Below are 18,319 nucleotides of genomic sequence, written 5' to 3'. Positions count from 1 at the left end.
TGTGCGTCTCTCCCTGTGCGCGTCTCTCCCTGTGCGCGTCCCTCCCTGTGCGTCTCTCCCTGTGCGTCTCCCTCCCTGTGCGTGTCCCTCCCTGTGCGCGTCTCTCCCTGTGCGCGTCCCTCCCTGTGCGCGTCTCTCCCTGTGCGCGTCTCTCCCTGTGCGTGTCCCTCCCTGTGCGTCCCTCCCTGTGCGTCTCTCCCTGTGCGTGTCCCTCCCTGTGCGTCCCTCCCTGTGCGCGTCTCTCCCTGTGCGTCTCTCCCTGTGCGTGTCCCTCCCTGTGCGTCCCTCCCTGTGCGTCTCTCCCTGTGCGTGTCCCTCCCTGTGCGTCCCTCCCTGTGCGTCTCTCCCTGTGCGTGTCCCTCCCTGTGCGTCTCTCCCTGTGCGCGTCTCTCCCTGTGCGCGTCCCTCCCTGTGCGTCCCTCCCTGTGCGTGTCCCTCCCTGTGCGTGTCCCTCCCTGTGCGCGTCTCTCCCTGTGCGCGTCCCTCCCTGTGCGCGTCCCTCCCTGTGCGCGTCTCTCCCTGTGCGCGTCTCTCCCTGTGCGCGTCTCTCCCTGTGCGTGTCCCTCCCTGTGCGTCCCTCCCTGTGCGTCTCTCCCTGTGCGTGTCCCTCCCTGTGCGTCCCTCCCTGTGCGCGTCTCTCCCTGTGCGCGTCCCTCCCTGTGCGCGTCTCTCCCTGTGCGCGTCTCTCCCTGTGCGCGTCTCTCCCTGTGCGTGTCCCTCCCTGTGCGTGTCTCTGTGTGAGGACAGAGTGTGAGGACAGGACAGATCTAAAGCGTTTTGTCCTATTTCGGTTTTCTAACTGTATGAATAGTTTTATTTTGAAAGGCCAGATCACATGTGGCTCATCGTGTGGTCCAACCTCAGGAGGTTTAAAGGAGGTTTCAGGAGATTAAAGGAGATTTAAAGGAGGTTTCAGGAGATTAAAGGAGATTTAAAGGAGGTTTCAGGAGATTAAAGGAGATTTAAAGGAGGTTTCAGGAGATTAAAGGAGATTTAAAGGAGGTTTCAGGAGATTTAAAGGAGGTTTCAGGAGATTAAAGGAGGTTTCAGGAGATTAAAGGAGGTTTGAGGCAGGAGAATGAGACGAGTCTGAGACATTTAATCTGAGTCTGAACTGAACAAACGATCGGACCTTTCCAGGAGGAGGAGAGAGGGAAAAGGAGGAGGAGAGAAGGTTTAAAGGTTGAGCAGAGGAACAAGGACAGAGGAGGGAAAAGTACACAGACCTAACAGACTGAGGACCTGAAAGAGAACAGCTCTAGGACTTCAGGTGAGAATGTCACACTTCATTTCTTGACTTCCCTAAACTCTTCATAGTTTAATCCAGTGTCTCTGAGGTTTGAGACCCTCTGATCACACTCCGCCTCTTAGAGCGGCGTGTGGCGCTCGGTGCCTGCTCGGTGCCCGCTCGGTGCCCGCACGGCCGAGGGCAGCAGGCGGCGCGAGTTATCAACACCACAGGGCCCGACGGTGTCGATGACGGTCTCGATGACGGTCTCGATGACGGTCTCGATGACGGTGTCGATGACGGTCTCGATGACGGTCTCGATGACGGTCTCGATGACGGTCTCGATGACGGTCTCGATGACTGTCTCGATGACGGTGTCGATGACGGTCTCGATGACGGTCTCGATGACGGTCTCGATGACGGTCTCGATGACGGTCTCGATGACGGTCTCGATGACGGTCTCGATGACTGTCTCGATGACGGTGTCGATGACGGTCTCGATGACGGTCTCGATGACGGTCTCGATGACTGTCTCGATGACGGTCTCGATGACGGTCTCGATGACGGTGTCGATGACGGTCTCGATGACGGTCTCGATGACGGTGTCGATGACGGTCTCGATGACGGTCTCGATGACGGTCTCGATGACGGTCTCGATGACGGTGTCGATGACGGTCTCGATGACGGTCTCGATGACGGTGTCGATGACGGTCTCGATGACGGTGTCGATGACGGTCTCGATGACGGTCTCGATGACGGTGTCGATGACGGTCTCGATGACGGTCTCGATGACGGTCTCGATGACTGTCTCGATGACGGTCTCGATGACGGTCTCGATGATGGTCGTGTAGAACTGCACCATCATCATCGTCCATGGTGGTGAGGGGGGGCTGTGTCTCACCCTCTGTGTCTCACCCTCTGTGTCTCACCCTCTGTGTCTCACCTCTGTGTCTCACCTCTGTGTGTCCCCCTCAGGGTGTCTCACCTCTGTGTGTCCCCCTCAGGGTGTCTCACCTCTGTGTGTCTCACCTCTGTGTGTCCCCCTCAGGGTGTCTCACCTCTGTGTGTCCCTCAGGTGCGTGGGCAGGTGCAGAGCCTCATGAGTCGCCAGCAGGAGGCGCTGCGCTGCAGGGAGCTGTGGCTCCTGCAGCAGGTCGAGCTCCTGGAGCAGATCAAGAGTGAGACGTTTCAGCAGCAGCTGCTGCAGATGAACCGGGTGATGATCATATTAAATATGATATTATCATGTGTTCCAGTGCCTCTGACCTCTGACCCTGTGTCCACAGCTCACAGCACAGCTGGAACTGATCTCAGACCAGCTCCAGAAGCAGCCAATCAGCAACGAGCTGAAGAACCACCTGACCAATCAGCTGAACTCTGTGTTAGAGAGGTGAGACTGGACTAGGACTGGACCCCCGACCCCCGACCCCGGATCCTGTCTAAACCAGGACTAAACTACGGTTTGTTTCAGCCTGTCGACCCTGAGCTTGACCCCAGAGGAAACCCCTGACCTCTGTTTCCATGGAGACACTCGCTCTTTACGTACGGCCATTACGTCGTTTGGAGTGGTGACATCATCAGCCCACAGCCCTGCTCACTGCCCCGCCCCCAAGAGACAGGTGAGCTCTGATTGGTCATGTTTTGTTCTGTGCCTTTAATGAACTCAAACTTCTCTGTGCAGAAGACAGAGGGCGCTCTGAGCCAGTGGCTGCTGGGGGCGGAGCCACAGTCAGTTGCTCAGGGTTACCAGAGCTCTGAGCCGCGGGATTGGCTGGTGACCTCACATTCCCAGGTGAGGCTCTGACCCATGCTCTGGTCCAGGTCCGGGCTCTGGTCCGGGTCCAGGTCCGGGCTCTGGTCCAGGTCCGGGTCCAGGTCCGGGCTCTGGTCCAGGTCCGGGCTCTGGTCCAGGTCCGGGCTCTGGTCCAGGTCCGGGCTCTGGTCCAGGTCCGGGCTCTGGTCCGGGTCCGGGCCCGGGCCCGGGCTCTGGTCCGGGCCCGGGCCCGGGCTCTGGTCCGGGTCCGGGCCCGGGCCCGGGCTCTGGTCCGGGCCCGGGCTCGGGCTCTGGTCCGGGCCCGGGCTCGGGCTCTGGTCCGGGTCCGGGCCCGGGCCCGGGCTCTGGTCCGGGCCCGGGCCCGGGCTCTGGTCCGGGTCCGGGCCCGGGCCCGGGCTCTGGTCCGGGCCCGGGCTCGGGCTCTGGTCCGGGCCCGGGCTCGGGCTCTGGTCCGGGTCCGGGCCCGGGCTCGGGCTCTGGTCCGGGTCCGGGCCCGGGCTCGGGCTCTGGTCCGGGTCCGGGCCCGGGCCCGGGCCCGGGCTCTGGTCCGGGCCCGGGCTCGGGCTCTGGTCCGGGCCCGGGCTCGGGCTCTGGTCCGGGTCCGGGCCCGGGCTCTGGTCCGGGTCCGGGCCCGGGCCCGGGCTCTGGTCCGGGTCCGGGCCCGGGCCCGGGCTCTGGTCCGGGCCCGGGCCCGGGCTCTGGTCCGGGCCCGGGCCCGGGCTCTGGTCCGGGCCCGGGCTCTGGTCCGGGCCCGGGCCCGGGCTCTGGTCCGGGTCCGGGCCCGGGCCCGGGCTCTGGTCCGGGCCCGGGCCCGGGCTCTGGTCCGGGTCCGGGCCCGGGCTCTGGTCCGGGTCGGGGCCCGGGCTCTGGTCCGGGTCGGGGCCCGGGCTCTGGTCCGGGTCGGGGTCGGGGCCCGGGCTCTGGTCCGGGTCGGGGCCCGGGCTCTGGTCCGGGTCGGGGCCCGGGCTCTGGTCCGGGTCCGGGCCCGGGCCCGGGCTCTGGTCCGGGTCCGGGCCCGGGTCCGGGCCCGGGCCCGGGCTCTGGTCCGGGTCCGGGCCCGGGCCCGGGCTCTGGTCCGGGTCCGGGCCCGGGCCCGGGCTCTGGTCCGGGTCCGGGCCCGGGCTCTGGTCCGGGTCCAGGTCCGGGCCCGGGCTCTGGTCCAGGTCCGGGCTCTGGTCCGGGTCCAGGTCCGGGCTCTGGTCCGGGTCCAGGTCCGGGCTCTGGTCCGGGTCCAGGTCCGGGCTCTGGTCCGGGTCCAGGTCCGGGCTCTGGTCCGGGTCCAGGTCCGGGCTCTGGTCCGGGTCCAGGTCCGGGTCCGGGCTCTGGTCCATGCTCAGTCTTGTTTCTCGTCCCAGAACCCGGTCTCAGTCCAGACTCAGTTTGATGTGTTCTCTGCGTGGGAGGGGCATCTGCTCGACCTTGAGGCGTGGCTTGTGAAGGAAACCACGCCCCTTACCTCTAATCCTGCCCATAACGACGGCCTTAGCAACAGAGCGCGGAGCATCAGCTGCAGCACTTCATCTTCTTTTGAGGAGATTGATCAATCAGAGCTGAGCGCAGACGAGCCGGACCAATCAGAGGTGTTGGAGCTGTGGGGGGCGGTGCTTAGGCCCTTTGAAGAGCGCTGGGACAGCTCCGATTGGCTGCTGCCTCGAGGCAACTGTTCGTCCTGTAAACGACCCACGCAAACACTGGAGATCGAGAACCTGGGACACACGCTGGGGACACTACGCTGTCTCAAGACCCAGGACAAGACCCAGGACAAGACCCAGGACAAGACCCAGGACAAGACCCAGGACAAGACCCAGGACAAGACCCAGGACAAGACCCAGGACAAGACCCAGGACAAGACCCAGGACAAGACCCAGGACAAGACCCAGGACAAGACCCAGGACAAGACCCAGCGCCCTGAGTGGAGCCGCAGTGAGGCACTGGAGGCGTGGCTGCAGCAGGTGAGACTCGGAGACAGTAACTGATTTTAACACGAGTTTAACCCACTCTCAGCAAATACTTGCGGTGAGACGCGGTGAGACGCGGTGAGACGCGGTGAGACGCAGTGAGACGCAGTGAGACGCAGTGAGACGCAGTGAGTCGCAGTGAGACGCAGTGAGACGCAGTGAGACGCAGTGAGACGCAGTGAGACGCAGTGAGTCGCGGTGAGTCGCGGTGAGTCGCGGTGAATACGCGGTGAGTACATGTTGAGTACATGTTGAGTACATGTTGAGTACATGGTGAGTACATGGTGAGTACATGGTGAGTACATGGTGAGTACATGGTGAGTACATGGTGAGTACATGGTGAGTACATGGTGAGTACATGGTGAGTACATGGTGAGTACATGGTGAGTACATGGTGAGTACATGGTGAGTACATGTTGAGTACATGTTGAGTACATGTTGAGTACATGGTGAGTACATGGTGAGTACATGGTGAGTACATGTTGAGTACATGTTGAGTACATGTTGAGTACATGTTGAGTACTGGTGAGTACATGGTGAGTACATGGTGAGTACACGGTGAGTACACGGTGAGTACACGGTGAGTACATGTGGTGTACACGTTGTATACATGTTGTATACATGGTGAATACACGTTGTGTCCTGCAGGTGGCGCCGGTGCAGACTCTGTGTAAAGCGAACCAGAGCTGTTCTTCTCTGAGGAGCTGTGTTTGTGATGAAAACTGTGGACGAGACGCTCTGAGACAGTGGCTCCTGAAGAGAGAGGGGCGGGACAAGAACGGGGTCAAGACCACGCCCTCAAAGGAGAAGGACACGCCCCTGATGAAGACGTTGCCGTTGTCCTTCAGGGAGCGAGAGCAGAAGGTCAGAGTTCAGCCTCAAACATTGGAGTTGTAAAAAATCATCTTTAAATTCCGATTGTTTTTCTTTTCCAGGTTCAGGCGATTCTTGAGGCTTGGCTCCACCCCGTGACCTCAAGCCCTGCCCCCTTTTGCCCTAGCCCCGCCTCCTCGAGCGTTTCCATGGAGACCACAGAGAGCTGTCCGTTCCGGCGCCCTCTGCAGGCCGAGCTGTGGGTCGCCCCGTCAAAGACTCCGACCAATCAGACGCCAGAGCCCAGCCCCTCCCCTGGCACAGGCCCCGCCCACGGCACGCCTGAGGAGGACAAGTGGTTGCTACGGAAACGCTCCAGCGCTCAGGTGAGCTCAGAACCACACTGTCTGAAGGGAACCAGGAACTAGAACCACACTGTCTGAAAGGAACCAGGGACTAGAACCACACTGTTTGAAAGGAACCAGGGACTAGAACCACACTGCCTGAAAGGAACCAGGAACTAGAACCACACTCAGTCTGAAGAGAACCAGGAACTAGAGCCACACTCAGTCTGAAGAGAACCAGGAACTAGAACCACACTCAGTCTGAAGAGAACCAGGAACTAGAACCACACTGTCTGAAAGGAACCAGGGACTAGAACCACACTGCCTGAAAGGAACCAGGAACTAGAACCACACTCAGTCTGAAGAGAACCAGGGACTAGAACCACACTCAGTCTGAAGAGAACCAGGAACTAGAGCCACACTCAGTCTGAAGAGAACCAGGAACTAGAGCCCCACTCAGTCTGCAGAGAACCAGGAACTAGAACCACACTCAGTCTGAAGAGAACCAGGAACTAGAACCACACTCAGTCTGAAAAGAACCAGTAACTAGAGCCACACTCAGTCTGAAGAGAACCAGGAACTAGAACCACACTCGGTCTGAAGAGAACCAGGGACTAGAACCACACTCGGTCTGAAGAGAACCAGGGACTAGAACCACACTACGTCTGAAGAGAACCAGGAACTAGAACCACACTCAGTCTGAAGAGAACCAGGAACTAGAACCACACTCAGTCTGAAGAGAACCAGGAACTAGAACCACACTCAGTCTGAAGAGAACCAGGAACTAGAACCACACTCAGTCTGAAGAGAACCAGGAACTAGAACCACACTCAGTCTGAAGAGAACCAGGAACTAGAACCACACTCAGTCTGAAGAGAACCATGAACTAGAGCCACACTCAGTCTGAAGAGAACCAGGAACTAGAACCACACTCAGTCTGCAGAGAACCAGGAGCTAGAACCACACTCAGTCTGTAGAAGAGAACCAGGAACTAGAACCACACTCAGTCTGAAGAGAACCAGGGACTAGAACCACACTCAGTCTGAAGAGAACCAGGAACTAGAGCCCCACTCAGTCTGCAGAGAACCAGGAACTAGAGCCACACTCAGTCTGAAGAGAACCAGGAACTAGAGCCACACTCAGTCTGAAGAGAACCAGGAACTAGAACCACACTCAGTCTGAAGAGAACCAGGAACTAGAGCCACACTCAGTCTGAAGAGAACCAGGAACTAGAACCACACAGTCTGAAGGGAACCAGAAACTAGAACCACACTCAGTCTGAAGAGAACCAGGAACTAGAGCCACACTCAGTCTGAAGAGAACCAGGAACTAGAACCACACTCAGTCTGAAGAGAACCAGGAACTAAAGCCACACTCAGTCTGAAGAGAACCAGGAACTAGAACCACACAGTCTGAAGGGAACCAGAAACTAGAACCACACTCAGTCTGAAGAGAACCAGGAACTAGAGCCACACTCAGTCTGAAGAGAACCAGGAACTAGAACCACACTCAGTCTGAAGAGAACCAGGGACTAGAATCACACTCAGTCTGAAGAGAACCAGGAACTAGAGCCACACTCAGTCTGAAGAGAACCAGGGACTAGAATCACACTCAGTCTGAAGAGAACCAGGAACTAGAGCCCCACTCAGTCTGCAGAGAACCAGGAACTAGAACCACACTCAGTCTGAAGAGAACCAGGAACTAGAACCACACTCAGTCTGAAAAGAACCAGTAACTAGAGCCACACTCAGTCTGAAGAGAACCAGGAACTAGAACCACACTCGGTCTGAAGAGAACCAGGGACTAGAACCACACTCGGTCTGAAGAGAACCAGGGACTAGAACCACACTACGTCTGAAGAGAACCAGGAACTAGAACCACACTCAGTCTGAAGAGAACCAGGAACTAGAACCACACTCAGTCTGAAGAGAACCAGGAACTAGAACCACACTCAGTCTGAAGAGAACCAGGAACTAGAACCACACTCAGTCTGAAGAGAACCATGAACTAGAGCCACACTCAGTCTGAAGAGAACCAGGAACTAGAACCACACTCAGTCTGAAGAGAACCAGGAACTAGAGCCACACTCAGTCTGAAGAGAACCAGGAACTAGAACCACACTCGGTCTGAAGAGAACCAGGAACTAGAGCCACACTCGGTCTGAAGAGAACCAGGGACTAGAACCACACTCAGTCTGAAGAGAACCAGGAACTAGAACCACACTACGTCTGAAGAGAACCAGGAACTAGAACCACACTCAGTCTGAAGAGAACCAGGAACTAGAGCCCCACTCAGTCTGCAGAGAACCAGGAACTAGAACCACACTCAGTCTGTAGAAGAGAACCGGGGACTAGAACCACACTCAGTCTGAAGAGAACCAGGAACTAGAGCCACACTCAGTCTGAAGAGAACCAGGAACTAGAGCCACACTCAGTCTGAAGAGAACCAGGAACTAGAACCACACTCAGTCTGAAGAGAACCAGGAACTAGAGCCACACTCAGTCTGAAGAGAACCAGGAACTAGAACCACACTCAGTCTGAAGAGAACCAGGAACTAGAACCACACTCAGTCTGAAGAGAACCAGGAACTAGAACCACACTCAGTCTGAAGAGAACCAGGAACTAGAGCCACACTCAGTCTGAAGAGAACCAGGAACTAGAACCACACTCAGTCTGAAGAGAACCAGGAACTAGAACCACACTCAGTCTGAAGAGAACCATGAACTAGAGCCACACTCAGTCTGAAGAGAACCAGGAACTAGAGCCACACTCAGTCTGAAGAGAACCAGGAACTAGAGCCACACTCAGTCTGAAGAGAACCAGGAACTAGAATCACACTCGGTCTGAAGAGAACCAGGGACTAGAACCACACTCAGTCTGAAGAGAACCAGGGACTAGAACCACACTACGTCTGAAGAGAACCAGGAACTAGAACCACACTCAGTCTGAAGAGAACCAGGAACTAGAACCACACTCAGTCTGAAGAGAACCAGGAACTAGAACCACACTCAGTCTGAAGAGAACCAGGAACTAGAACCACACTCAGTCTGAAGAGAACCAGGAACTAGAGCCACACTCAGTCTGAAGAGAACCAGGAACTAGAACCACACTCAGTCTGAAGAGAACCAGGAACTAGAGCCACACTCAGTCTGAAGAGAACCAGGAACTAGAACCACACTCAGTCTGAAGAGAACCAGGAACTAGAGCCACACTCAGTCTGAAGAGAACCAGGAACTAGAATCACACTCGGTCTGAAGAGAACCAGGGACTAGAACCACACTCAGTCTGAAGAGAACCAGGGACTAGAACCACACTACGTCTGAAGAGAACCAGGAACTAGAACCACACTCAGTCTGAAGAGAACCAGGAACTAGAGCCCCACTCAGTCTGCAGAGAACCAGGAACTAGAACCACACTCAGTCTGTAGAAGAGAACCGGGGACTAGAACCACACTCAGTCTGAAGAGAACCAGGAACTAGACCCACACTCAGTCTGAAGAGAACCAGGAACTAGAACCACACTCAGTCTGAAGAGAACCAGGGACTAGAACCACACTCAGTCTGTAGAAGAGAACCAGGAACTAGAGCCACACTCAGTCTGAAGAGAACCAGGAACTAGAACCACACTCAGTCTGAAGAGAACCAGGGACTAGAACCACACTACGTCTGAAGAGAACCAGAAACTAGAGCCACACTCAGTCTGAAGAGAACCAGGGACTAGAGCCACACTCAGTCTGAAGAGAACCAGGGACTAGAACCACACTCAGTCTGAAGAGAACCAGGAACTAGAACCACACTCAGTCTGAAGAGAACCGGGGACTAGAACCACACTCAGTCTGAAGAGAACCGGGAACTAGAGCCACACTCAGTCTGAAGAGAACCGGGAACTAGAGCCACACTCAGTCTGAAGAGAACCAAGAACTAGAACCACACTCAGTCTGAAGAGAACCAGGGACTAGAACCACACTCAGTCTGAAGAGAACCAGGAACTAGAACCACACTCAGTCTGTAGAAGAGAACCGGGGACTAGAACCACACTCAGTCTGAAGAGAACCAGGAACTAGAACCACACTCAGTCTGTAGAAGAGAACCGGGGACTAGAACCACACTCAGTCTGAAGAGAACCAGGAACTAGACCCACACTCAGTCTGAAGAGAACCAGGAACTAGAACCACACTCAGTCTGAAGAGAACCAGGGACTAGAACCACACTCAGTCTGTAGAAGAGAACCAGGAACTAGAGCCACACTCAGTCTGAAGAGAACCAGGAACTAGAACCACACTCAGTCTGAAGAGAACCAGGGACTAGAACCACACTACGTCTGAAGAGAACCAGAAACTAGAGCCACACTCAGTCTGAAGAGAACCAGGGACTAGAGCCACACTCAGTCTGAAGAGAACCAGGGACTAGAACCACACTCAGTCTGAAGAGAACCGGGAACTAGAACCACACTCAGTCTGAAGAGAACCGGGGACTAGAACCACACTCAGTCTGAAGAGAACCGGGAACTAGAGCCACACTCAGTCTGAAGAGAACCAGGAACTAGAGCCACACTCAGTCTGAAGAGAACCAAGAACTAGAACCACACTCAGTCTGAAGAGAACCAGGGACTAGAGCCACACTCAGTCTGAAGAGAACCAGGAACTAGAACCACACTCAGTCTGAAGAGAACCAGGGACTAGAACCACACTCAGTCTGTAGAAGAGAACCGGGGACTAGAACCACACTCAGTCTGAAGAGAACCATGAACTAGAGCCACACTCAGTCTGAAGAGAACCATGAACTAGAGCCACACTCAGTCTGAAGAGAACCAGGAACTAGAACCACACTCAGTCTGAAGAGAACCAGGAACTAGAACCACACTCAGTCTGAAGAGAACCAGGAACTAGAGCCACACTCAGTCTGAAGAGAACCAGGAACTAGAACCACACTCAGTCTGCAGAGAACCAGGAACTAGAGCCACACTCAGTCTGAAGAGAACCAGGAACTAGAGCCACACTCAGTCTGAAGAGAACCAGGAACTAGAACCACACTCAGTCTGAAGAGAACCAGGAACTAGAACCACTCAGTCTGAAGAGAACCAGGAACTAGAACCACACTCAGTCTGAAGAGAACCAGGAACTAGAACCACACTCAGTCTGAAGAGAACCAGGAACTAGAACCACTCAGTCTGAAGAGAACCAGGAACTAGAACCACACTCAGTCTGAAGATAACCAGGGACTAGACCCACACTCAGTGTGAAGGGAACCAGGAACTAGAACCACACTCAGTCTGAAGAGAACCAGGAACTAGAACCACACTCAGTCTGAAGAGAACCAGGAACTAGAGCCACACTCAGTCTGAAGAGAACCAGGAACTAGAGCCACACTCAGTCTGAAGAGAACCAGGAACTAGAACCACACTCAGTCTGAAGAGAACCAGGGACTAGAACCACACTCAGTCTGTAGAAGAGAAGCAGGGACTAGAACCACACTCAGTCTGAAGAGAACCAGGAACTAGAACCACACTCAGTCTGAAGAGAACCAGGAACTAGAGCCACACTCGGTCTGAAGAGAACCAGGAACTAGAACCACACTCAGTCTGAAGAGAACCAGGAACTAGAGCCACACTCGGTCTGAAGAGAACCAGGAACTAGAGCCACACTCAGTCTGAAGAGAACCAGGAACTAGAACCACACTCAGTCGGAAGAGAACCAGGAACTAGAACCACACTCAGTCTGAAGGGAACCAGAAACTAGAACCACACTCAGTCTGAAGAGAACCAGGAACTAGAGCCACACTCAGTCTGAAGAGAACCAGGAACTAGAGCCACACTCAGTCTGAAGAGAACCAGGAACTAGAACCACACTCAGTCTGAAGAGAACCAGGAACTAAAGCCACACTCAGTCTGAAGAGAACCAGGAACTAGAACCACACTCGGTCTGAAGAGAACCAGGGACTAGAACCACACACAGTCTGAAGAGAACCAGGGACTAGAACCACACTCAGTCTGAAGAGAACCAGGGACTAGAACCACACTCAGTCTGAAGAGAACCAGGAACTAGAGCCACACTCAGTCTGAAGAGAACCAGGAACTAGACCCACACTCAGTCTGAAGAGAACCAGGGACTAGAGCCACACTCAGTCTGAAGAGAACCAGGAACTAGAGCCACACTCAGTCTGAAGAGAACCAGGGACTAGAACCACACTCAGTCTGAAGAGAACCAGGAACTAGAACCACACTCAGTCTGAAGAGAACCAGGGACTAGAGCCACACTCAGTCTGAAGAGAACCAGGGACTAGAGCCACACTCAGTCTGAAGAGAACCAGGGACTAGAACCACACTCAGTCTGAAGAGAACCAGGGACTAGAGCCACACTCAGTCTGAAGAGAACCAGGGACTAGAACCACACTCAGTCTGAAGAGAACCAGGGACTAGAACCACACTCAGTCTGAAGAGAACCAGGAACTAGAGCCACACTCAGTCTGAAGAGAACCAGGGACTAGAACCACACTCAGTCTGAAGAGAACCAGGAACTAGAACCACACTCAGTCTGAAGAGAACCAGGAACTAGAACCACACTCAGTCTGAAGAGAACCAGGAACTAGAGCCACACTCAGTCTGAAGAGAACCAGGAACTAGAGCCACACTCAGTCTGTAGAAGAGAACCAAGAACTAGAATCACACTCAGTCTATAGACCCCTCATTGACCTCTGACCCCCCTGTAACCTTTGACCCCCTGTGACCTCTGTTTCAGGAGCGTGTGGCGTTGCCTGTCGTCTGTGACCTTTTCTCTTGTATGAAACTGAAACAGGACAAAGAGCTGAACGAGCAGTGGCTGCTACGGGAGGGCATCTGACACTCTGAGGGTACGGGAGGGCATCTGACACTCTGAGGGTACGGGAGGGCATCTGACACTCTGAGGGTACGGGAGGGCATCTGACACTCTGAGGGTACGGGAGGGCATCTGACACTCTGAGGGTACGGGAGGGCATCTGACACTCTGAGGGTACGGGAGGGCATCTGACACTCTGAGGGTACGGGAGGGCATCTGACACACTGAGGGTACGGGAGGGCATCTGACACTCTGAGGGTACGGGAGGGTATCTGACACACTGAGGGTACGGGAGGGCATCTGACACACACTGAGGGTACGGGAGGGTATCTGACACTCTGAGGGTACGGGAGGGCATCTGACACTCTGAGGGTACGGGAGGGCATCTGACACTCTGAGGGTACGGGAGGGCATCTGACACTGAGGGTACGGGAGGGCATCTGACACTCTGAGGGTACGGGAGGGCATCTGACACACTTGAGGGTACGGGAGGGCATCTGACACACTCTGAGGGTACGGGAGGGCATCTGACACACTGAGGGTACGGGAGGGCATCTGACACTCTGAGGGTACGGGAGGGCATCTGACACTCTGAGGGTACGGGAGGGCATCTGACACTCTGAGGGTACGGGAGGGCATCTGACACTCTGAGGGTACGGGAGGGCATCTGACACTCTGAGGGTACGGGAGGGCATCTGACACTCTGAGGGTACGGGAGGGCATCTGACACTCTGAGGGTACGGGAGGGCATCTGACACTCTGAGGGTACGGGAGGGCATCTGACACTCTGAGGGTACGGGAGGGCATCTGACACTCTGAGGGTACGGGAGGGCATCTGACACTCTGAGGGTACGGGAGGGCATCTGACACACTGAGGGTACGGGAGGGCATCTGACACTCTGAGGGTACGGGAGGGCATCTGACACTCTGAGGGTACGGGAGGGCATCTGACACACACTGAGGGTACGGGAGGGTATCTGACACACACTGAGGGTACGGGAGGGTATCTGACACTCTGAGGGTACGGGAGGGCATCTGACACTCTGAGGGTACGGGAGGGCATCTGACACTCTGAGGGTACGGGAGGGCATCTGACACTGAGGGTACGGGAGGGCATCTGACACTCTGAGGGTACGGGAGGGCATCTGACACTCTGAGGGTACGGGAGGGCATCTGACACACTGAGGGTACGGGAGGGCATCTGACACTCTGAGGGTACGGGAGGGCATCTGACACACTGAGGGTACGGGAGGGCATCTGACACACTCTGAGGGTACGGGAGGGCATCTGACACACTGAGGGTACGGGAGGGCATCTGACACTCTGAGGGTACGGGAGGGCATCTGACACTCTGAGGGTACGGGAGGGCATCTGACACACTGAGGGTACGGGAGGGCATCTGACACTCTGAGGGTACGGGAGGGCATCTGACACTCTGAGGGTACGGGAGGGCATCTGACACTCTGAGGGTACGGGAGGGCATCTGACACTCTGAGGGTACGGGAGGGCATCTGACACTCTGAGGGTACGGGAGGGCATCTGACACTCTGAGGGTACGGGAGGGCATCTGACACTCTGAGGGTACGGGAGGGCATCTGACACACTGAGGGTACGGGAGGGCATCTGACACTCTGAGGGTACGGGAGGGCATCTGACACTCTGAGGGTACGGGAGGGCATCTGACACTCTGAGGGTACGGGAGGGCATCTGACACACACTGAGGGTACGGGAGGGCATCTGACACTCTGAGGGTACGGGAGGGCATCTGACACTCTGAGGGTACGGGAGGGCATCTGACACTCTGAGGGTACGGGAGGGCATCTGACACTGAGGGTACGGGAGGGCATCTGACACTCTGAGGGTACGGGAGGGCATCTGACACACTTGAGGGTACGGGAGGGCATCTGACACACTCTGAGGGTACGGGAGGGCATCTGACACACTGAGGGTACGGGAGGGCATCTGACACTCTAAGGGTACGGGAGGGCATCTGACACTCTGAGGGTACGGGAGGGCATCTGACACACTGAGGGTACGGGAGGGCATCTGACACACTGAGGGTACGGGAGGGCATCTGACACACTGAGGGTACGGGAGGGCATCTGACACTCTGAGGGTACGGGAGGGCATCTGACGCGTCTCCTTGTCCTTGCAGGCGTGACCTGGCGTGACCTTTAACCTCGGAGCTCTAACTCTTGTACAAATCTAAAGTTTCTGCTTTATTTTCTTACGCTCGGATCGTCTCATATTTATCCTGCCACTTCCTGTCACGTGACTCAGAGCTGAGCCGTGATTGGCTTTTCTCTTTTATTTACGATTTAAATACATTTTAGTGGGTTTTGGGGGCGGGGCTTCTTCTACAGTCGATGATGTCACTTCCTGCTGTGATTCTCTAGACAATAAAGACGTCAAAAACATGTTTGTCTCTGGTTTGGTTTATTAGAGTTCTACAGCTGTTCCCGTCAGAGCCACCTGCAGGACATAAACATGTCCACCTGCAGGACATGTCCACCTGCAGGACATGTCCACCTGCAGGACATAAACATGTCCACCTGCAGGACATAAACATGTCCACCTGCAGGACATGTCCACCTGCAGGACATGTCCACCTGCAGGACATAAACATGTCCACCTGCAGGACATAAACATGTCCACCTGCAGGACATGTCCACCTGCAGGACATGTCCACCTGCAGGACATAAACATGTCCACCTGCAGGACATAAACATGTCCACCTGCAGGACATGTCCACCTGCAGGACATAAACATGTCCACCTGCAGGACATAAACATGTCCACCTGCAGGACATAAACATGTCCACCTGCAGGACATGTCCACCTGCAGGACATGTCCACCTGCAGGACATAAACATGTCCACCTGCAGGACATAAACATGTCCACCTGCAGGACATGTCCACCTGCAGGACATAAACATGTCCACCTGCAGGACATGTCCACCTGCAGGACATAAAACATGTCCACCTGCAGGACATGTCCACCTGCAGGACATAAAACATGTCCACCTGCAGGACATAAAACAGGTCCACCTGCAGGACATAAAACATGTCCACCTGCAGGACATAAAACAGGTCCACCTGCAGGACATGTCCACCTGCAGGACATAAACATGTTCATATCAAGACAACTTTGTACTTTTATTCAAATGTAGTTTAATTTGTCAAAGTCTTTGGTTTGTCTGTAACTGAAAGTTCTTTAACTATAATAATATATCAATATTAAGATCATCAGGTGCACTGTCTCCTCGTGTGGACACTGTCCCCTCGTGTGGACACTGTCTCCTCGTGTGGACACTGTCGTGTGGAAAATGTCTCCCTTGTGTGGACACTGTCCCTCGTGTGGACACTGTCCCCTCGTGTGGACACTGTCTCCCTCGTGTGGACACTGTCGTGTGGACACTGTCTCCCTCGCGTGGACACTGTTTTCCTCATGTGAACACTGTCTCCCTTGTGTGGACACTGTCTCCCTCGTGTGGACACTGTCGTCCTCGTGTGGACACTGTCGTGTGGACACTGTCTCCCTCGTTTGGACACTGTCGTCCTCGTGTGGACACTGTTGTCCTTGTGTGGACACTGTCGTGTGGACACTGTCGTCCTCGTGTGGACACTGTCTCCCTCGTGTGGACACTGTCTCCCTAGTGTGGACACTGTCGTCCTCGTGTGGACACTGTCGTGTGGACACTGTCTCCCTCGTTTGGACACTGTCGTCCTCGTGTGGACACTGTCTCCCTCGTGTGGACACTGTCGTGTGGACACTGTCTCCCTCGTGTGGACACTGTCGTGTGGACACTGTCTCCCTCGCGTGGACACTGTTTTCCTCATGTGAACACTGTCTCCCTCGTGTGGACACTGTCTCCCTCGTGTGGACACTGTCGTCCTCGTGTGGACACTGTCGTGTGGACACTGTCTCCCTCGTTTGGACACTGTCGTCCTCGTGTGGACACTGTTGTCCTCGTTTGGACACTGTCGTGTGGACACTCGTCCTCGTGTGGACACTGTCTCCCTCGTGTGGACACTGTCTCCCTAGTGTGGACACTGTCTCCCTCGTGTTGACACTGTCTCCTCGTGTGAACACTGTCTCCTCGTGTGGACACTGTCTCCCTCGTGTGGACACTGTCTCCCTAGTGTGGACACTGTCTCCCTCGTGTTGACACTGTCTCCTCGTGTGAACACTGTCTCCTCGTGTGGACACCGTCTCCCTCGTGTGGACATTGTCTCCCTCGTGTGGACACTGTCTCCCTCGTGTGAACACTGTCTCCGTCGTGTGGACACTGTCTCCCTCGTGTGAACACTGTGTCCCTCGTGTGGACACTGTCTCCCTCGTGTGGACACTGTCGTCCTCGTGTGGACACTTTCTTGTGGACACTGTCTCCCTCGTGTAGACACTGTCGTCCTCGTGTGGACACTGTCGTGTGGACACTGTCTCCCTCGTTTAGACACTGTCTCCCTCGTTTGGACACTGTCGTGTGGACACTGTCTCCCTCGTGTGGACACTGTCTCCCTCGTTGGGACACTGTCGTGTGGACACTGTCGTCCTCGTGTGGACACTGTCTTCCTCGTGTGGACACTGTCGTCCTCGTGTGGACACTGTCGTGTGGACACTGTCGTCCTTGTGTGGACAATGTCTCCCTCGTGTGGACACTGTCTCCCTCGTGTGGACACTGTCGTGTGGACACTGTCTCCCTTGTGTGGACGCTGTCGTTCTCGTGTGGACACTGTCGTCCTTGTGTGGACAATGTCTCCCTCGTGTGGACACTGTCTCCCTCGTGTGGACACTGTCGTGTGGACACTGTCGTCCTCGTATGGACACTGTCTCCCTCGTGTGGACACTGTCTTCCTCGTGTGAACACTGTCTCCCTCGTGTGGACACTGTCTCCCTCGTGTGGACACTGTCTCCCTCGTGTGGACACTGTCGTCCTCGTGTGGACACTGTCGTGTGGACACTGTCTCCCTCGTTTGGACACTGTCGTCCTCGTGTGGACACTGTTGTCCTCGTGTGGACACTGTCGTGTGGACACTGTCGTCCTCGTGTGGACACTGTCTCCCTCGTGTGGACACTGTCTACCTAGTGTGGACACTGTCTCCCTCGTGTTGACACTGTCTCCTCGTGTGAACACTGTCTCCGTCGTGTGGACACTGTCTCCCTCGTGTGGACACTGTCTCCCTTGTGTTAACACTGTGTCCCTCGTGTGGACACTGTCTCCCTCGTGTGGACACTGTCGTCCTCGTGTGGACACTTTCTTGTGGACACTGTCTCCCTCGTTTAGACACTGTCGTCCTCGTGTGGACACTGTCGTGTGGACACTGTCTCCCTCGTGTGGACACTGTCTCCCTCGTCTGGACACTGTCGTGTGGACACTGTCGTCCTCGT

The 18,319-nt window shown here is 55.5% G+C and overlaps 1 protein-coding gene across 2 annotated transcripts in view; it reads left to right on the top strand.

Moving 5' to 3' along the window:
* ncoa4 (nuclear receptor coactivator 4) overlaps nt 1–15,348 on the top strand; it is a 29,295-nt gene extending 13,947 nt beyond the window's left edge. The window contains exons 3-11 of one of the 2 annotated variants that reach the window (XM_072459677.1): nt 2,304–2,444; nt 2,515–2,618; nt 2,700–2,847; nt 2,910–3,020; nt 4,358–4,954; nt 5,609–5,824; nt 5,896–6,159; nt 12,854–12,965; nt 15,087–15,348. In XM_072459677.1, coding sequence (XP_072315778.1) covers nt 2,304–2,444; nt 2,515–2,618; nt 2,700–2,847; nt 2,910–3,020; nt 4,358–4,954; nt 5,609–5,824; nt 5,896–6,159; nt 12,854–12,955 — 1,683 coding nt within the window. In that variant the 3' untranslated portion in view covers nt 12,956–12,965; nt 15,087–15,348. Of the gene's footprint in view, nt 1–2,303; nt 2,445–2,514; nt 2,619–2,699; nt 2,848–2,909; nt 3,021–4,357; nt 4,955–5,608; nt 5,825–5,895; nt 6,160–12,853; nt 12,974–15,086 lie in introns of those variants that run through there. The other variant, XM_072459678.1, reaches the window with a different exon arrangement.
* The last annotated feature ends 2,971 nt before the right edge of the window (nt 15,349–18,319 follow it).

This window comes from Eucyclogobius newberryi, unplaced genomic scaffold (genome assembly GCF_026437365.1).
Source record: "Eucyclogobius newberryi isolate DKJ021-1_F unplaced genomic scaffold, fEucNew1.0.hap1 SCAF_25, whole genome shotgun sequence".
In the NCBI taxonomy this organism is placed as follows: domain Eukaryota; kingdom Metazoa; phylum Chordata; class Actinopteri; order Gobiiformes; family Gobiidae; genus Eucyclogobius; species Eucyclogobius newberryi.
Note: the sequence above shows the minus strand (reverse complement) of the source record. Positions and strands in the feature narration are given on the sequence as shown.